Here is a 22,500-nt window from a genome sequence, read left to right on the forward strand (position 1 = left end):
AGAATACAGAACATCCCTCGTAGGTTAGACACAAATCCAAACGTAATTACATTTACCTGAAATAATAGATTAAAAAAATAATTAAATTAAGTACAGTATATGGGGCATGTGTCTATGTTAAGTCAACATATGTAAACTGAGCAACTGTTATTATTTACAAAGGATTACAAAGGCGGAGCATGCTGATAGGAGACCTTTTGGTCCATAACTAGGTCGTATGCGAACAAATATAATAATAATAAAATAAAATAAAATAAAAATTATAATATGAATAATAATAAATAAAATAAATGCATAGGTATTGTTGATTAATAAACAAACAGGTAAATAGTAAATAATAATAGAGATAAATAATAATAAATGAAAATCAAGCAAATAATAAATAAACAGAAATAATAGCAAACAAATTAGAATTTTCATTTATTTATTTTTATCCGACCTAGTTATGGACCAAAAGGTCTCCTGATAATTTTTTAATTTATTACTGATAAGTATAATTCCCAATCTGGCTTCAGTTCATCATTACGTACTTGCAAAGGTGACTTGTGTTCAAATTTATATGATGTCTTACGTCTTACAAGATTCAGACAGACATTTCTGCTACACTGTGCTCAATCTACAAATCCAAGAAAAAACGAAATCTAGGAAGAAAAAATCCCAATCTACCCTAATCAACCTAACATTTCCGAAATAACCTTTATCTTCTGTTTTTTTATATGTGACCCTTCTTCATGACCTTTTATCTGTAAACCTTATCTAATACTATTTCATTCTGTGACCTTTGTCCCTATGACTTTTTCCCGTTCACGTGGCTGGCTACCCCCTCGTAGGAGGGAAAAGTTCTTTGGGCACATATGTACTATCTCAATATAGCCCACTATAGTTATCACAACATGTACATTTTACATGCCACTCGATGCCCTACAGCAGCTGGGAAGTGATGCACACCAAAATCACATTGATATATGAATCATTGATTACCCAGTGGTGCATATTTGACCTTTTTCATGCTATTTGATTTTTCTAGGGTGTTCTTATTTCTTCTACAAACAAGATTGTCAATTTATTTCAGTTCTAAGGAATCAAGAAAATAAATCATCAAGCAATACACTTCACTTTCTTTTATCCTTCTAATAACAAGATAGGGGTGCTGGACTGCTTAGACATGACAACAGGGGATGCTATGGTCGGAAAAAGGTTAGGAAACGCTGCCTTATAGTACAGTACTGATAAGTTATGTGACGACTATATTCGCACGGGAAAATCAACTCTCAAATAAATAAATTAATAAATAAAAAAATATATAAGATCAAGACACTTTCCGTACACTTTCAGTTGATCTTCAATTGGCATGTCTACAGTCTTCTTTTCTGGAGTGGTGTTTTGCGAGATAGTTATCATTATTATTACTAGCTATAAATTATTATTGTCATTATCATTAATATAATTACTATTATTGTTTTTGCGAGATAATTATCATTATTACTAGTTATAAATTATCATTATTATTGCCATTATCATTAATAAAATTATAATTATTATTGTTTACTATTGTTATTATCATTATCATCTTTGTTAATTTGTAGTTCTTTATGACACGCAGGAGAAAGAGAAGGAGAGAGGGAAAGTGAGGGAGAAAAAGAGAGAGAAAGAGAGAGAAAGAGAGAGAAAGAGAGAGAGAGAGAGAGAGAGAGAGAGAGAGAGAGAGAGAGAGAGAGAGAGAGAGAATCATCAACGGTCTCCTTTAAAAGGGACATTAGGGTTTTGTTGATATGCTTGTTGTAATCATAACCAGTATATTTCATGGTTATTAAAGATTACCTCACCAGATTACAAAAAATATATTTGAAGTTATATTTTTACATTAGCAGATTTTTACACTACACACACATAATATATATATATATATATATATATATATATTATATATATATATATATATATATATATGCATACAGTATGGAGTATATGTACTTATGTGCATAGTATAACAACTTTATTAACAAACTCGTTGCAAAGAGGGCAATATCTCTCTCCCCACTCCCCAGGCCTCTATCACCCATGAAATGATCTCAAACCAGCTTTTACTTAGATCAAACCCAACAAAGCAAACTGCCGTGGCAACAGATTTTAGAAAAACGAAAAAGAAAAAAATCTAAGTTGTGCTCCATTCCAACTGCCGCTTGGAGAGTCGGGGGCCGTTCAGCCGGGCTGTCAGGTTTAAGGTTAGTGGACGACATGACGTCACGGCTTGGGAGAGGCGGTTGGGGAGGAGCTGGCCGACCTAGTCCTACATTTCAAGGAGGGAAGAGAAAGAGAGAGCGAGGAAGAGAGAGAGAGAGAGAGATGGGGGGAGGAAGAGTGTGAGAGAGGGGAGAGAAAGAGAGAGAGAGAGAGAGAGAGAGAGAGAGAGAGAGAGAGAGAGAGAGAGAGAGAGAGAGAGAGAGAGAGAGAGAGAGAGAGAGAGAGAGACGTACGTGCGAGTCACTATGGTATTGGATCACCTGCTGAAATATAATTGACGGTTATTACCATCCGGGGTGAAAATTCTACAGTTCCTATCGCCCTTTTTTAGAGACGAGTGTGTACTTACACGTACACACACACACGACTCTGCGGCGCGGTTGGTAGAGTCCCCGACTGTCATTACGGCGGTCCGAGTTCCTGCCCAGGGCTGAAATAATTTCAGTATCGCTGTGCTTCGAGTCGTTACTCCAACTCTCGTGGGCAGGGAGTTCGGGGGGGGGATGCGAATAATGTCATACGAGCTCTGAGCTCTCTTCCGGGAGGGAAATGGCTGTCGATAACGAGTCCAACACGTGATCCAAAAGACCATGGTGAATACTACACACAGGGTTCAAAGTGTGCTGGTGCCGCGTTCGACCGTTAATTCAGTAATCAGAGTTCAAGTGCCATCCAAGGCTGAAAATTCCATCATTGCTGTACTGCGTGTGTATAAGAGTGAGTGTGTGTGTGTGTATAAGTGTGAATGTATGTGTATGTGTGTATGTGTGTGTGTGTGTGTGTGTGTGTGTGTGTGTGTGTGTGTGTGTGTGTGTGTGTGTGTGTGTGTGTGTGTGTGTGTGTGTGTGTGTGTCAGGTCAACAATACCCGCATCGGCCCCTACATGTGCTCAAACTCTCACCCGAGAGAATATCTGTCGATCACGAGTCCAACACGTGATCCAAGGCCCCTGTGAATCCTCGGGGAGCCACAATGGCGCTGAAATGGATACACACACATCCATCCCTTTAACTTTTGGGAGCTAACAAGCAACATGCAAAACACGCCGACAATACTTTTTTTTGTAATCCAATCACACACGTTATTCTATACCTACAGAAACGCGCGTTTCAGAACAAAAGTGAGAGAGAGAGAGAGAGAGAGAGAGAGAGAGAGAGAGAGAGGGAGAGAGAGAGAGAGAGAGATGGAAGGTGACCGGGAGGACAAATATGTGTATGTGTATGTGTTAGTGTGTGTGTGTGTGTGTGTGTGTGTGTGTGTGTGTGTGTGTGTGTGTGTGTGTGTGTGTGTGTGTGTGTGTGTGTGTGTGTGTGTGTGTGTGTGTGTGTGTGTGTGTGTGTGTGTGTGTGCGCGCGCGCAGACGCGCAAGGAAGCGTTTACTAAAGCATGACCACAGCAAATAAATAAATAAATTAATCAATAACATGAATCATTACACGATATGAAAGAAACATAAAAATGACAACCAATCCCGTCGGGAATAAAAAAAAAAATACTGTCAACGAATGAAAAAATGGCGTCTGGCAACTACAATACGCTTGTATTATACAAGTACAATCCCCATCGAATCGTATCATCCAATCCTTCATACATCAGAACGGTGACGCCAAAAACGGTTAAGCGATGTTTCAACCACGCAAGTTATTGATTACTACCCCAGGTTTCAATCACCAGGAAAAATAAATAAATAAAGTATATGCAAGGCCGTGTGTGTATGTGTGTGATTCACCATGGTCTTGGATCACGTGTTGTACTCGTGATCATCTGTAATTAACCTGCCGGATGAGAGCTCAGAGCTCGTATAACCGATCTATGGGTAATACTGTGACCTTACACGCACACAAACATCCAACTCCCTGCCCACGAGAGTTGGAGTAACATCCCGCAGCGCATCGATACTGAAATGATTTCAGCCCTGGGTGGGATTGGAACCCGGGCCGCCGTGGTGGCAGGTGAGAACTCTAACCACTGCGCCAGGGCTCCACCTCATATCTACCCCACTTCCGTCATTTATTTTAGTTCTTTGAGGATAGGGTCCCTCTATCCCGCCCACTGCTCGCTTCAGAAGCAATGCAGTAAGGCACAGCACATCCACAGCGACCCTTCTTCCTCGTCCTCTCATAGCGAAAACGAGGAGAAATCCCTTCAGGCTGTGTTAATTCCATTCAGGCGTTAATAACCTTTTACCTCCATGCATATTTTCATGAATACATTTCACCCTCCAATCTATTTCAATTAAATGTGAGGTGTCCCATTTTCTCTTTCAACTCCTTCATGACGACTTAAACATGACTGTCGCCAGCACCGACTTGTCACATGTCGTTGTTCAAAATCATTTCCCCAATTTTTCTCTTTTCTGTTTAGTAAATCGTCTTTTACCCCAACATTTTCCACATGATAGCTCTGTTGTTGTCTGATTTCCAGTTTTCTGGTATTTTATCCAAATTATTTTAGTTGTGAAATTTACATAAATGTGAAACATTTTATACACAATACCCGTTCTTGTCAGAGATCAAATAAATTTACATCTATAAATCATTCGGCTGACAGGAGACCTGTTGGCCCATAACAAGGTCGAAGGAAAAATAGACAACTAAACAATAAACAGGTATAAAGATAAATAATATAATTAGCACATCCAACTTCTGAATTTCAACTGTTTTCCTCATATCAATATTTTTTTCCTGTGTCCATTATAGTTCTCTATAACTGTCTTCTCCGTTTCTTAATCTAAAATAACAAGTGATATTAGTCAACATTTACTTATTTATTTATTCATTTTATTTATCCATTTTATTATTATTTTCACCATTATCGTTATTATTACTTTGACTTTGGGAGCAATGTCTACCAGCTCCCACAATCTTCCTCAAGCAATCATTCCATCAACATCTTTCGGGAAGACTTATACGAAAGGTTAATTCACATTCAACGACCGTAAGTTAATTTCTGCTTCTCACTGTGAAGAAGGCCAACCATAAGGAGATTTCCTTGGTCCTTGTGGGTGTTCCTGTCACAAGAATATGTCGTCAAGATGAAAAAAAGCTGTTGATCCAGTTTTCTTACTCCTCCTCCTCCTCTTCGACCGATTCCTCATCTTTCTGGTCGTTTTATAAACGACACACACACACACACACAAAAAAACATATCTAGTTTCTATTCACAATATCTAAGTATTTTCACTGCACGTGTATTGGCTTAAAATGTATATAAACGCAGACACACATACGCGAATACCTCGACATGAAGAAACAAATGAACACACACACAAACACGCACGCACGCACGTACCAGGAAACTTTGCGTCTAATAAATATTTTGACCATGTTCTCCTTCAAGTTTGGCATTTCAATAACTTCTTTGGCGTTGTGCATACTATTCTCCTCGCGTCTAAGGTATGGTGGAGTACATCTAGATCTACTCCATCCTAATAACTATCTACATATTCTCCGTAAACTGCTCGGCTATCAATAGGAATATCAATAAAATCAAATAAATAGATAAATAACAGCATACAAAAATTCAAATATGTGCATGCATATGAGCGGTTTGTATATTATAAATGGAAGTGATAAAACACAAAAATGAGTGCAGGCAACTCGGACAAGCCCCCCCCCCTCCCCACCCTTCCCCTCCGGAACGTTCTACTGTAATGCCAGACTATTGGGAAAGACGAACCAGAGATGACTCGGTACAAATTTTCTAACCCCAGAGATTATTCAAATCACGGCGCAGCTTCGAGATGAAAGAGTTAAGAGTTTTCTTGTAAAGAATCGAATCGCCCTTGCATGGCAACGGAAAGCTTTGCAATCTCTATGTCTAGGGGAACTCTCCTCCTGGGCAGCCATCATTCGAACGCACCGACAATACAATAAATAAATAAAAAGAAAATAAAGAGAATAAAACAACAACAATAACAATAATAATTATAATAATAATACATAAAAAGAAAATACAATAGTATAAAAAACTAACAAAATGAAATAAGAAAAAATAATACAAAAGCAAGTTTCGCTCCTGGATCCCAACGAGAGAAGAAGCGTTTTACACTACGAGTCGCTATGGCTCGAGAGCCCGCGACAGAACAAACACCTTTTGCACACATATGCATGTTTACATGCACGAAACGTTTTATAAATATTTGCATGTCACGCACCTACACACGGCAAGTACAGAAATGTAACGATTTTTTTTTTCAAATCAAATATTCAACGAGAAAGGGGACGCCTCCACGATTATATACAAATGTCTGACGAAAGACGTTGTCTAAGTACTACTTCCCTTGGAAGCATCATATTAAAATATCTAGAAGTGGAGTTATTTTTACAATATATTTCTACACAGATTGGCATCATTTCATTAGGACTGACGTCGGGTGATTTTATTCATTTCCGTGACAAACACACATATACGGATGTCTGACACCTTACGGACTAGTCACGTATCATTTGGAGACCAGTAAAAAACATTTAAAAAATTATATATATATATATATATATATATATATATATATATATATACAGTATATATATATATATATATATATACAGTATATATATATATATATATATATATATATATATGTGTGTGTGTGTGTGTGTGTGTGTGTGTGTGTGTGTGTGTGTGTGTGTGTGTGTGTGTGTGTGTGCGTGATCTTCAAATTAAAGAATATATTTATTTTTCTAAATCAAATAAATATAAAACCACTGGATTCGCTTTCCTTGTCGCGGATTCGAATGTCACACTCTTCTCCGATTCCTTGTAGTGACCGTTACCTACCCCAACACTCCAAGCGTCTTTTCCTTTCAAAGAATCTGAAATAACGCATTTGAACTTCCTGCCTCTAAAATAATGTCAAACCAACCCCAAATTGTAGCATTTTTTGGCGTAGCACGACTGAAACGAACACCAGTCATGCAACAATGACTGTTAGACTCGGTAAAGCCAACTTGTAAACATTCGAAGGCCGCGACCGACATGACGTCACACACTGTGGCGGGAAATTGTTCCTACGTGCGACACTTATCAAATATATGAAAAAGAAGAAAAAACAATAGAAAAAACATACATACATACATATACCAACGGCCTTTTCTACTTTAAAAAGGAGGTAGTCAAAAGCAAAAAATCCACTCCCATCCGTTTTATCCACACATATTCCACTCGCACTCACCACCTCTCCCTCTTTTCTTGGCTCTTCCTTGAAAACGGGTTAACTCTGCATCTCGCCCACTGCCCTGGGTGAGAAGCAATGCAGCAAGACACAGTACATCCACAGCAAAGCCGCTTCATTTAATCGGCGACCCCCTCCTTCCGTCCCCTCATGCAGAAAAAGGGAAGACAGAGAGAAATCCCTTCGGGCTGCATCAAAATATCACTCACACATACTCCCTCACCCCCTCCCATATCCCACCCACTCCCTTCCATGTGTCACAGGATCATCCATACACAACCATTCTCCACTCCCTCCTATATTCTGTCTCTTCCTCAACAGACATTCCCCTCTTTCCCAATGCCCCCTTTACCCCCATCCATCCATCTCATCCTTGGTCGCCACCTCATGTTCACTCCTTCTACCTCTGCCTTCCACACCTCTTTTACTCACCTTTCTTCGCTCATTCCTTCCATGTGTCCAAACCATCCCAATACTCTTTCATCAACCCTATCTCCCAACTCCCTTTCCATATCCACTCTTCTCCTCACCACCTCATTTTCACTCTATCCATACTTCTCTGGTATTTCATCTCAAACACATTTAAATTTCCTCTCCTATGTTCCATGTTAGTGCCCCATACAATGCTGTCGGCACAATCACTCCTTCATACAATCTCCTCTTAGCATCCATTCCCAAATGTCTATTTCTCATTACACTTTTTAATCCCCTAAGGTATTTACTTGCTTCTCTCAATCTACATTCTACCTCCACCTCCACGCCTTCCTTTCCCGCCACATTCGCACCTAAGTATCTAAAGCTATCAACTTCCTCCAGTCTCTCTCCCTTAATACTCATTTTTAATTTGCTGTCATCCTCTCCCTTTGTGCATCTCATCACCTTACTTTTACCCACATTTATCTTCAACTTCCTTCTGTTGTACACCTTCCCAAATTCCGTAGCTAACTTCCTTAATCCCTCCTCTGATCCTGCTACAAGCGCAGTGTCGTCAGCAAATAACAAATGGCGTATCTCCCATTTTTTCTCCATTCTCTTTAACCACTTCAAACCCCGGCCCATTACCTTTGAGTTTACCTCTAGCACCACCCCATCCATGTATAAACAGCCAAGGCGACATAACACATCCCTAGCGAAGTCCTACCTTTACCTCAAACCACTCACTCTCTCCATTTCTAATTCTATCACAGGCTCTACTATCGTAAAAACTCTTGAACAGCAACAATGTAATAATCATTATGTGACAATTGGTCGGGGGGAAGAACGACGAAGATGATAAGAGATAGTTTCGAAATGGCTTGAGATCACTGCCTAAAGTAAAGATCTAAATAACACCAGTCTCTACTATACATACTATGCAGCAATGACTGGTGTCAGAGTTGGTGAAGCCAACTTGTAAACATTCGAAGGCCACGACCGACATGACGTCACTCTGTGGCGGGAACTTATGCCTACGTGCCACAATGACCAAATACATAAAAGATGAAACAACAATAGAAAAAAACAGCAATAATATAATAATCATAATGTAACAATTAGATGGGGATATGAACGAAGACGATGACGAACATGATAAGTTTCGAAATGGCTTGAAGATCATTGTCGAAGTATCTAAGGCTCTAAGCTGTTCCCGACTTGTCCATCCGCCCCACCTCACCCTATCTAAATATATTCTTTTACAAATGAATATTCCTTGAACCTCAAACAACTTTATACCTTGAATATGGTGTTCATGACTAAGTAGAGTACTCAGAAAACGATGTAGAATTTCTTGCTGAATTTTTCCTTGTTCACGGAAACGAACACAGATCCACAACAAATGCGGCTCTGATCACGCAAGAAGCATAAAAATTTAAAGATCACAATATGAAAAAGACTGTAATTCGAGAATTATACAGACGCGCGCACGATCCCCTCAACGCACATTTAAGGAAAAATATGTTGAATTCAAACAAAGAGGATCAACAAAGACCAGGCATACTTGATGAATAAAAAACAATACATACCACTCATACAATTACAAAAAAATCGTACGCATACACATATTCATGTATAATATACTGTATATATATATATATATATATATATATATATATATATATATATGTACAACACTGAATGGGTCCCAGTGATTAGAGATACATTTTAACAACCACAATGCATTTTAATTCTAAGCCACCAAAGGCCGACATGCAGAAATTGAAATGCGGTACTGCCAAGGACTCGAACCCAGCATCCGCATATATTCATATAGTGTGTGTGTGTGTGAACACAGCACCTGAGCTCAGAAAACAGGTAGCAACCCAATTCCCGCATCAGCTCCTTTAGTATGTTTATACCAATTGACCTATCTTCCAAACGCCCGTGATGTTCTACTTAGCCATATACATAAATATACTAATGTACGAATATTTTTACATTTCACCAGCCTACTACGCCAACTGGCTCAAAACAAACATAAAACCCTAACACGAACATATACATATACATATATATATATATATATATATATATATATATATATTATATATATATATATATATATATATATATATAATGAATAAAAAAAACGTACATCAACATAATGGACGCCGTGGTGAAACAACTTGTACATAACACAGCACGCCCAACACGAACGCATAAGCATGTAGTTGTTCCTTTATTTTCCTGCCGCACTCAGTTGGTCGATGGAGACACCAGTCAACACCTGTCACCACCACAAAAGTCCTTCGCAGCTGTGGTTTCAATAAGACAAAGTGCCCGAACAGCCCCCGACTTCCCGCCAATAACACTACAGCCTGACATGACGTCATAACGGCCGAGCCCGCCTCCACATCATTACCCCACATACGCCCTACTATTAGCGTATTGATATTAATCTTGATTAAGACGAATAGTACCGTACTATTTTTTAACTTCTTGGTAAGTCATATATGGTATTTCCTCATTTGCCTCTGATAATTCAGGCAGGTGTTAGCAGCTTGCAATACTAGTAATTAATCCTAGTTATTGATACTAATGTTTTGCTGATAAACGACACCGTGACTGCAATCACTCCAATTAAATAACTATTTTTATTCAACACAACGGTAATTTCATAAAAAAAACATATTCAGAATGTAAATAATGACGAGCGCGAAGGACATTATATAAAAATTAACAAATATAATATAAACAAGTAAGATAATATGTATTAAGGAAAAATGCAGTACAATACGAAGGAGGCGGAAGAGGAAAAGGAAGAGAGGAGGACATAAAACGGAAATGAGAAAGAACGACCAATGGGATGACGGATATGCAAGAAGTGTAGATAAGAAGACAGATGAAGGCATGGTTTGTGGATTTTTGATGGACAAGGATATAAAAGCATTCCCATCCTTTTCCAATCACACCATAGTTCTAACATCGTATGGACTAGGTACCCATTATAGAACAAGTATGGTTTGTGGTCAATCACTCAACGGGTTGGGGAGACATGTCAGATGGGAGTTGTTTGTACTTGACGTCCAGCTCGTAGGCGTTGACTTTAAAAAACGTACGTTTGGAAAATTCTGATAGAGATTTCTAAAATTACTCTTGCTTACATGAAGTACAGTCGCCTGCTAAAGTCTCGTACCTCAATACTTTCACTATGTATATCTGTACTGTTGTGTTTTTGTAAAATATTTTATACAATATTTACCACACAGTAAAAGACAACATCATTCATCAAATATTTTAGGACAAATACATTTCCCATGAGAACTACAAGCTAGTGTAAGGCCTGCTGGACACTGCCCGGTGCATTTGTGTTGTCCATTGATACACACAAAATGTACTAATTTTAGACTAACTTTACTTCTTCACCAATTCCGGAATAAAAAGGGGGGGGGCAGAGATGAACGAAATAACCTAATAATTTTGAAATAGTTACCAAACCAGTGATGGTAATGTGGGGAAGGGAAGAGGGGGGAGGGAGAGGGTGAAGGGAGGATAGAGTGCACGGAGCATATAACAGTTTCCATAAGCTTCTGTACACTCCATCCCTGTACTAATTTGTTGTATTTATTATATTTACTATGCTAAGCCCCGTATGCTACATTTGTGTATATAATCTAGTTCCTATTCCCATCACCGCACTAAGATATGTTGGAAACAGGATTGAATAAATAAAAGAATAGGTGAATAGGAAATAGGATGAGAATGCATTGAGGGTAGATGAATATGGGGCTGGGTGAGGAACGGGGGGAGGAGGAGGAGGAGGAGGAGGAGAGTGCGAGGAGAATAAAAGCCATGTACTCACAATATTGACCCTCTCGTTCCGATGGACTCCGACATACCTGTAACAATAAATAAGTCACGTGATTTATGGTCCGCAGGGTAGGGTGGGGGTCATGCAGTGTACCGGTGCGTAGGTAGACAGTGGAGAGGGACTGCCTACACGGATGGAAGCGATGGTACGCCACGAACCATTCGTAAGCAGCTGCTCCAAAATTAGATCGCAAAATCAAATAAATATTGGAGGACTGCAACTCAATTTCCTCTTTATTCGACCTAAATCCAAATCAATCTGCTCAGTGTCTTTGGGTCTAAATTCCTTTTGACGCTCTACCAATGAATTGTCCCACAGACTTCGGTACGAACCAAATAAAAATAACAAGAACAAGAATAATAGTAATGATAATAATAGTAATAATAATAATAATAATAATAATAATAACAATAATAATATAAAGTACACGAGGTCAACTCCTCGCAAAGTCAGATCAACACTAACACAGATGGTCAATGCACTTTCAGAGGGCATCCGAGGTCAACACCTTGTAAGGTCAGGTCGGGTCATTATCGGTGCAGATGGTCAAAATGTTGACGCATTTGTTAACCATCTGATATCACTTATCACCACCTGAAAACACATCGTCCCGTTTATGTAACAATATCACCTTGGTGATAGTTTCACCAACAGGTCTATTATCAACAGCCTATCACAACACAAAACACTGCACGCTCACCATTAGGCATGTGAAGTGTATACACAACAGAAAACGACTACACAACAGAAAACGACGATTTTAATAAATAACCACGAACGCCTGTATTGATGTGAACACAGGCGCTGATGAACTGTCAGCTTCCCTCGATAATAGCATAGATTATGTTAACATATGAAAGCCATTCGAATGTCATATAACTTCGTTCAGAACAGAAATGAGCTAAATTCTAAGAACAACTCTTTATATAAAGTAAAATTGCCTCAGTCTAATAAATATGTTTCATAAAATAAAATGTTTAATGCATGAGTCAAAGACTGCAACAAAAAGAAACGAACGCAAACAAATAAAACAGTTGAATCCCGGAGAGACGACTGTGATGAATCGGTCCCACTTAAGGGAATTTCGTTCTCGCGCCAGATCATTTCGTTCAGCCAAGGTGTTTTCCCATTCTTCTCATGTCAGTTTTAAAAGGGACACCTAGTCATTAAGGGTCCTTTATAAATTAACTTTAAATCAAACAAACGACTTTAACGGCAACTGGTCTCGGCACATTCACACACGCTGCCCGTTGACCACCCCCACCACCCTCCTCCTCCTCCTCCCTCCCCTCAGTTCATCGGGAGCAAGCACCCAATCTCTTCCAAGATCCCTGATCTAGTTTAGCGATGCTTGTGATCTTAACCTTCTCACTCCGGTGACGTTTACATGTTAATAAAATCGTCTGGTGTTAACAGAAATAAAATATGAAAAGTACGCCACGATATATTATACATATATATATATGTATATATATATATATATATATATATATATATATATATATAATTCTGGGGCACAGTTTCTCGCGAAGGCAATTTTGGTTGAAGTCAACTGCGCTGATAGATTTGACTATATTCAAATGATGGTTATTCAATTTATATATGGATTCCTTTTCTTGGTGTTTCAGTTTATGAACGAAATCATCCATAGTGAAAAGAAATGCGCTGATGTGTGCCGACAATTGTTATTCTTGAGGATGTATATGCATACATATGTATATAATATATGCATGAGAAATCACATGAACTCGTGATTCTAAATATGCAGAAAAACCACAAAGGAAAATAATAAATATATTGATGACCGAGCGCTTTCGTCGATGTACCCTGAGGATGTCTGAATAGACGAAAGTGCTCGGTCATCAATATATTTACTATTTTCCTTGGTTTTTCTACACACACACACACACACACACACACACACACATATATATATATATATATATATATATACTGTATATATATATATATATATATATATATATATATATATATATATATATATATGCTAATAAGAACACGGGTACGTGTGTTCACTTATGCAAAGTAGACCACTTGGAAAAAAGAAACTAACGAAGCAGAGCGCTTTCGTATATTACATCTTCAGTGCAACAAGTATCACTATGTACTTGTTGCACTGAAGATGTAATATACGAAAGCGCTCTGCTTCGTTAGTTTCTTTTTTCCAAGTGGTCTACTTTGCATATACATATATACATACATATATACATATATACATACATATATATATATATATATGCCCGTCGATTTTCTTTTTTACATCCTCCTCCCTCGGCCAGGTAGTTCTTACGACTCCGCTCTATTGCATGAGAGAAGACGAGAGACCCTCCACTGACTCCACCCTGCTCTCTTGGTGTCTGAGGACTCCCCATATTTGGAACAAAAAGTTCCATGTATCATAAAACTTCTGAACATTGGATCTTTCCGAAATGTTAAGACAACAGGGCAGGACTCGCAATAATGGATTTAAATTGAACAAATTCAGATTTAAGAAGGAAATAGACAAGAACTGATTTACCAACAGAGTGCTCAACGAATGAAACAGACTTGGTAACCATGTAGTGAGTGCCGAAACTATCGGTTGTCTTAAGAAAAGGTTAGACAACTTTATGGATGGGGATGCCAGGTGGTTGTGGGCATGGGACTGCTTAGTGTAGGCCTTATGGCCTCTTGCGATCTCCTTCATTCTTATGTTCTAAGGTGAATCTGTGTATATTTGTCTGCCTGGATCATCCATGCAAACACGACCAAAATTTTCTTTCTTGTCATAATCATCGATTCTGCCTCAGAAACACACACAGGCACGCAAAAGATGTATTTGAGAACACATACTAAAACAATGAATAAATAAATGTAAAATAAAAAATCTATTGTTTCAGCTCTCGGCAGAAGAATAAAGTGGGGAGACTACGCCAGGTGGCGCTGAGCAGCTGCAGCTGAAACCCTATTATGCGCTTTAAAGGAATATTGGGACAGATAACATTCTTTGCTGGGAAAATGAAATCTGGTTTACCCACTCTTGACTAGCAACACGTTCTAACTAAATCAAACTGTCGTATACTCGCCTGAATAAAATTTATCATGTAATTACACGAAGAATCTAAAACGCGAACGTTTGCCCAGAAGCGAAAGAAAACACTCGGCAAAAAGCGAGGTCATAGTATTACGCATAAATAGGGCCATATACGAGGTGTTTGCTCTCATCCGAGGTAATAATTGTCGAACACGAGCCCAGCACGTGATCCAAAATAGATGCGAGTCGCCAGTCCAGCAGTTCACTCCCGTTTGAGTCACCAGCCAACCCTAAGTTCACACACACACACGGCTCGTGGCGCGGTGGTAGAGTTCCCGCCTGCCACTACGGCAGTCCGAGTTCGAATCCCGACCAGGGCTAAAGTAATTTCAGTATCGCTGCGCTGCGAGTCGTTACTCCAACTCTCGTGGGGGTCTGTGTGCGTGTAAGGTCACAGCATTACGCATAGATCGGTCATATATGAGCTCTGAGTTCTCTTCCGGGAGGGAAATAGCTGTCGATCACGAGTCCAACACGTGATCCAAGACCATGGTGAATCACACACACACACACCATATAAGAAAAATATAAAATTTAGTGTCCAATATTATCACAGATTTTTTTTTCTTGAATGACCTATATAGGTCAATGTACGGTCACATCGTCGTCGTTGTCGAATTCCTAGGTCATCCTCGGCCTGTGAGCCCAACTAAGGACAGACAGAACCAGGGCAACAGATCGATTGACTGGCGAATTATTAATAGATCTAGACATCCAAAGCCGGCTACCCTCACCCAGCCAACCCTAGGAAGACGATGTGGTCCCCATCCCCACATCGACTTCCAACACAATACAGGAACTGCGAGTTGTATAATCATTTTCACCCGCTTCTCTGTCTCCCTTCCCTTCAATCATCCTCGTCACTTCGTCATTTTAACTCGGAGAATTCTTTATTAAAATCATTAAATAACCCAATGTCGTGGAATTTTCTGTATCCAATAAATAACACTGTATGAACTATCCGAAAGTTGACACCTTGACATGGTGGATAGAGCTTGCGAATCTTAATGATTACAAAAGTTATATCGATAGAGAAGAAATCTCTGCAGGGTCATCCATATCGAACAGGTTTTGTAAGAAAGATCAGGCAAAGAGCAGTTCACACACACACACCGCAAGACCCACTGCTAACTGGCACGTCCCTGATGGCGAACAGGGAAATCCCTCATATGTATGAAAAGTTACTATATATTCATCATCATTGAATGCGTTTGTTTTTTCAATTGCATTAACTTACCATTATGCAGAAAAACCGAGGGAACGGCGTCTTCCTTCAAGAGTCGTTTCGTTCTAGGGCTCTCGATCCCAAGTATCCTGCTCTTCATGTCATCAATGTAGTCATCTTTAGTAAAATGGGCCGAACATACAACAGCATTCTTGACATTAAAGTCTTCTGCTCGATTGCACGTCTTGATCCATATTTGTCTATAGTGAGAGTCTTTCGGGAAACCAAAATAGCGAATTCCTGAACCTGCAGTTTTGATTTTGTTGTTACTACATCCAAGGACCGCACACACGTTCGGCATGTTCAAGACGTCACGTGAGATTTGTTTCGGGAAGCATTGGAGTACGTTCTCCCATCTATACCAAACCCCAGTCACCTATTAAAACAAGGAGCAGACTACAACTTAAATTCCTTCTATATCTTGCGCACACGTTTGGCAGTTGGCCCAAGTTTACGCCGTTTTACACCAATATTTGCTCACATACCAAATTTTAGGAAAAAAAAAAACACGACCACACTCAACACCTGAACACGCGAATCTGAGCCAGAAGAAACGACGACTGGGAGGGAGTGAAGGCGCGACGCGAAAGGCGATGATGACGTCACCTGACCCCACAACCGTCACTGCGCATTCCGAGCATCAGGCCGGCTGACCTGGAGAGTATGGCATCCAGACAAAAACAAAAACTCACTAAACATATCAAGTCGACCTTATTTCTTGCGATTCTTTTCTGTCTTGTGAGCTATTGAATCTTGTCTTGTGAATTCTATAAGTGAAATATCACTTTGTGAGCTTTTAAGCTTATACAATAGAATTAGTGTGTACCTTCGTCAACGAAGGTGACCGATGCCAAGGATCGAACTAGAGCTCATAATATCCCTCATCTGAATCTGTTAATTATCAATCAATAAGATGTAGGACAAACGATCCTGAAAGGACATGGTACTATAGTGCATATAAAGAACCTAAACAAATTATCTTCAATTGCGTTTGCACAGTATCTAAAGTTACGTAACCTCACACCAGATGTCACGTGGTATACTCGTGAAACGTCCAACATGTGAACATGATCATCAATTAGAACACACATGACAAGGTCAGTGCACACTCTCGAAGAAAAGCATAATCAATACATTAAGTCCCTTAGATCAACGCCATAACACTCGCCTTGCCCCACCCACAACTCCCTCGTTGTAACAACACTCTTTTAAATCGAACTGCATTTTACAATGATCTCAAGGCATGTTGTCCTTTGGCTGAAATCCTCCTCCCCAACCCTTCTCAGAAATCACAAGCCCCTTTTTCTCATATCTAACGTAAGATAAGTATTTCTTAACGTCTGTTTAACATGTTAGACATAAACCTTTCACCTTTAAACAACGACCAGTTCCACGCTCTTCTATCTAAATCTCCTGATATCAACATTTACCTGTAGTGCGCCAAGGCTTTCGGCCAACATATTTATTTTGAAAGAACCAATCCGAACCAAGACGCGGCATGACGTCATCGAGGCGGTAGCCAATAACGCGCGAGCCATCCGGGGTGAATGACCTAACCGACGGATCCCAAGTTCACAGGCTTTGTTTTCTCTTTTTCCTGAAGCTCGGAATACATTTGGTATGACTTTAACAAATTGTACATTTATTCGAAGGTCTATCCCTACACATTTCACCAATTCCGAGGTAAAAATCGGTCACCTGAGGTCTGTGAACTTGATTGACCTGACACGGTGAAAAAGCATCGTTCCCCAGTCACCTTCCGAGTGCTGTCTAGACTGTGCACGGAGGAGGAGGAGGAGGAGTAGGCGGAGGAGAGAGAGAGAGGAGGAGGAGGAGAGATGCATCGACCTACAGCAGTAGAGCTGGTGCAGAGAATCTAGCTCTTCTACAGCGCATGTAGGGAACCAACGGATGGGAAGAAACAACTAATGCTTTAAATGATCCTGCGGGTGTCTTTAACAAATGCGTTGACAGATACGAAAGTACCCTATGATGTATTGGATGCATGAATGTGAGGCGACCATACCGCTGGTTCTGTGAGAATCCTGTGATGGTGGCGGATGTATGAAGGTGAGGCAGTCGACTCTACACCGACAACGGTTTTTTGGTAGAATCCTGTGCCGGCGTTGGCTGAGGTACTTCTAAACTTGGTAGTCGCGGGGCGGAAGCGGATGGTCTAGTATTTGGTAGAGTTGAAAATAGTTGAGATCGTATATAGGAGAGCCAAGGTCGGCGAAGATGCTAGCTGTAGAGGTGGAGTAGAAAGGAAATGCTCGTGGTGGTGAGGTAGATGCCGCAGTAGTGGTGTGGTACAAACAAGTGTCTCATAGGTGGTATGGTGAGCACTGCTATGACGGTGTGGTGTTGCACTGCAGAAATGTCACCGTGAATGCTTTCAGTAGCACATCACACACAGATCATGGGTATAGTCGGCCAATACAGTGTGATCACACCAATCTGACCCTGAATAGGGGTCAATGGTAATTATCACTAGCACACAGCAATGGCAAAAAATAATAATAATAATAATAAAATAAATAAATAAAATAAAAATAAAAACAACGATACACCTATGGCACACGGGCATAGACATCTTCCGTACTGGCCCATGATGAAGTTTGAGGCGAATGAGGAAGATGGCGAGATAGTAGAATACAGGGGAGCAGGCTCTCCTCACCAGCAACACAACCTCCCGGTTGCAGCAGACGCAACCGGCAAACGGCGAACACCCATAAAGGCTGATATGGCAACATCATCACCTTCCTCCCTCACCCCGCCTCTTCAGAGCGATAACCGTTCTCGGTAAATATGCGTTATGCTGTCACTAGTGTTGCCTTCACGGGGGTGGCAAGTTATCATCAAGTCCATCTCCACCCACGCCTCAACTCGTTTTCCAGCATCAAGGGGGTAGGATCCTGTTGGAAGATGCAAGGCGAATGGATTCCTTGCAGAAATCGATCTCTTCCTGGAACATCATGAACTTCGGCGAACGAGCAGTGGGCTCCAGCTACCACACCTCCTTGCATTTAACAACACGGCGTGTTGTTCGGTGGATTCGTTGGGCTCGCCACTAAATGTCACGCGCTACCTTGACAAGAGGTCACTGAATATGTGTCACTCAAGTGTAATGACAAGGTTGACAATTCATGGATGTTGAAAACGTATATGAATAGATTCTATGGCATCCCAGGTATGAGTACTGTACCTATATCAGTACAACTTTATTTTTTACTAATCATGCTTTCATCAATGTCGCTGGCTAGTCTCACCTTTGCACCATTCCCCACTCTCAGCATCACGCGACAGCATATCGCGTATGTCACAATATTTGTTAGTATTGCCAATCATATTCACAACTGACAGCTTTGTCCTACCAGACGTTTTTCACTTCCCGCTGCGTTGAAGTGAGATGGTGCATTTTTTATATACTAGTCACTCCTGTTTAATGTTCAAGTTTATATACAGTATCGCTTAAGAATATATCTTTGTTCAATAAACATTATTATTACCAAAGTTCATAATTAACATTAAACTCCCTATTGTAACCATAACCACGATAGTATTGCTTGAACACAGTTCGTAAACTTCCATGGAGTTGTATCAAACAATCATTCCACTGAGTATTAACTCACTTATTTCAAAGAAAATAATCCCTCTCTATTGCACCATCATTATTCACTCGTTTTCATCACTATCAATGACTATCATCGATTTGTTGTGATAAAAGTCATTACTGAATCATTTCACAAATTATCACGATGAGCCACTACTTGTATTACACGGAAGTTCACTGCCATCACAATTATCAACAACATATGGATCTCCTTATCATAACTTTAAGTTTCACTTTAGATAAAATTTTACTTTGCAAAATATGTGAACGTAAGATCACAACTATTTTATCACTATCACTATAGACATATCACTAAACCACTATAGGCACTGGTATCCACTTTGAGTACTGATTTAGTTATCATTATCATTATCATCGTTATTATTTTGTGTATTACTGTTGTTCATTAATGTCATTTTTATTCGTTTGAATTGTGACCCCAGTTTTGCTAGTTCTCATGGAGAAGTTTGCAGGAGGGATATGGCAGTAGGTGCAATCGAGCGTTTCATAGAACGGATTGCCTCCCCCCTTTTGAGGTCAGCATTTTTTCATAAAATGGGGGGGTTGTGGAAGATGAGGAATAAGCGAAGACGATTAAATTAAAATCCTTTCAAATAAAGCATATCAGTCTGAACCCAATATAACATGTACACAACCAATGTCTCCAGGTAACTATGGATGCCGCAACATAACACTTCTTATTTTAATCACAATCGTACCAACATTGTCACTTATCCACTAGCATCATTAGTTTGGTACCAAACTACAAATAATATCGTATGTGTCCGTATGGACAATCAATGGTATAGCGATTTTCAAAATATTGCAAGTCTGTATACACCGTAACCATGGCATAAGATAAATAACAATCCTGTATTTATTTCTTTTCTTTTTTTTTTACATGAGCAAACTGTCCACATCGTCAGCGTGCTACTGAGATAGTGCTGAGTCAGAACAAGGCTATTTGAATCACGAATCAGGATTCGAAGCACGTGCGAACGAATCAACACACAAATGAAACGATTCGAAGCCGAATGAAAAATGAACACACCGAATATTCAGTAGAATGCGACAAAATTCTGTTTGGATTTTGTTTCATGCAAAAAAAAAAGTGAAACTACATACAAATCACATTTAATAATCAGGGTGATACATATATCACAGTAACTAATATCTAGATTTAAAAATATGATTCAAATGAGGGTCGATATAGAAACGATTTCTGCAGTCCATCATGCAAATGAAACAATAATAATAATAATAATGACAGACAATCTACTAGTCTTCTTTCACAAAATAATCTAGTTTGTATTCCTACTGTATCACTATATATGGAAATAATCACGTAATAAACTAAAACAACGAATATAGTCTTACCCGCTCCCAGGAATAACGATGCCGGCAGGATATGGAAGCGGGACGCACTGTACTCAGCCGGCATCGGCCCTTGCCAAGCACCATGCTGGGCGACACTGACCTCGTTTAGTCAAACACGTTCAGAGGTAGAGGCAGAGGGACTGGGGAGGTAGAGGAGGGGGTGGTAGGGAGGGAGGGGGAAGGGAAGGGGGTATCGTAATTGCACCAAGTCGAATCCGACCAGCCCAGAGGAGGTTGAATGGATCGACTGAAGCACGTTGCGTAAAGTAGGCCGAGGTAGAAAGTGTTAGGCTGAGACGGCAGCCCGCCAGCCAGCCTCCTCTCCCTCCCCGTCCTCACCCGCCTCTCTCTCTCTCTCGCCATGACGCGACGGCAACGACGACAGGGAAGAAGACAAGAGCAACATTGGCAGCGAAATCTTTTGACTCTCTCAATCATCTTGTAACTTAGGCACTGCACATTATTGTGAAGTGTACGGATGTTGGTCACATTTAGTTTTTAGCTGCGATATTTTTAACCAATTTTCTCCTGTAACTATATTAGTTTTACTCCAATATAAGACGACAATTTATCTCTTCAAAGCCCCTTTCATACATCCCATAGATTAAAAAAAAAAAAAAAAAAACATAATGCAGTGGAAAATATTTGAACTGATCCCTTTAGACGTGCATTCAACCGTTAATCAACAAAATCACGCAGTATAGATTCTATCCCTTTTTAATATATTTTAATCTACATCTATCTACCTCACTCATAAACATCCATATATGTAATACAGTATTCTGTAACAACCAAATGAGCCCAGTATAAAATTACGTTTTTCAATTCATAAATGCACCAGTTTGGAAAAGTAAATATAGCCTTCCCACCCACCAAACTCCACCCCGATTTATTCTTCTCATTATTACTTTTATCATCATTATCATTATTGTTATTACTATTATTATCATTCCACACGTCAGCATTACATAAGCTAATGACGACCATACGTTATGGTTAAACAGACGATTTTATTCAGTGGCATGGGGGGGGAGGGGTACAGTCTGCGGAATGGGTTGGTAACAATGAAGGGAGGATAGTGACAAGCAGTACTCTTACCCGAGAGCAGGTGTGTCAAAGGACACAATGACTAGGCCTACAGACGCCTACGGAAAGGGAGTGTGGGGGAGAGGGGGGAGGGTTGTAAACAGCAAGTCATAGAGTGAGCGGATCTCCTCGGTAAAAGTTTAGAATTTTCGTCCCATCACACACACGCGCACGCGCGCGCGCCCCCGTGTTTGGATAACCAAATATGAAATTACCTTGTATTCAAACGTCATGCAACAATTTTTTTTCTATCCTTGTCCTCTTCCCACTCCGACCCTTTTCAATGCAGTGACTTTAAAGATATTTTCTCCCCAAAGCCTTTTAACACGGACACAATGTTCGTCTTGGATACTACTTACACTGAAAACTACACACACATATAAACGTGCTAGCCGGGTAC

At 39.9% G+C, this 22,500-nt stretch overlaps 1 protein-coding gene across 2 annotated transcripts in view; it reads right to left on the reverse strand.

Annotated features, from left to right (window-relative positions):
- Positions 1-22,500, reverse strand: part of LOC143029611 (uncharacterized) — a 212,481-nt gene that overhangs the window by 137,848 nt on the left and 52,133 nt on the right. Inside the window, exon 1 of one of the 2 annotated variants that reach the window (XM_076192347.1) lies at positions 16,037-16,340. The exons of the other annotated variant lie outside the window; for it this stretch is intronic. Within the exon in view, the coding sequence (XP_076048462.1) occupies positions 16,037-16,325 (289 nt within the window). The 5' untranslated portion in view covers positions 16,326-16,340. Of the gene's footprint in view, positions 1-16,036; positions 16,341-22,500 lie in introns of those variants that run through there. 2 annotated transcript variants of the gene reach the window in all.

This window comes from Oratosquilla oratoria, chromosome 11, assembly GCF_046742065.1.
Source record: "Oratosquilla oratoria isolate Oo_2021 chromosome 11, ASM4674206v1, whole genome shotgun sequence".
Lineage (NCBI taxonomy): Eukaryota > Metazoa > Arthropoda > Malacostraca > Stomatopoda > Squillidae > Oratosquilla > Oratosquilla oratoria.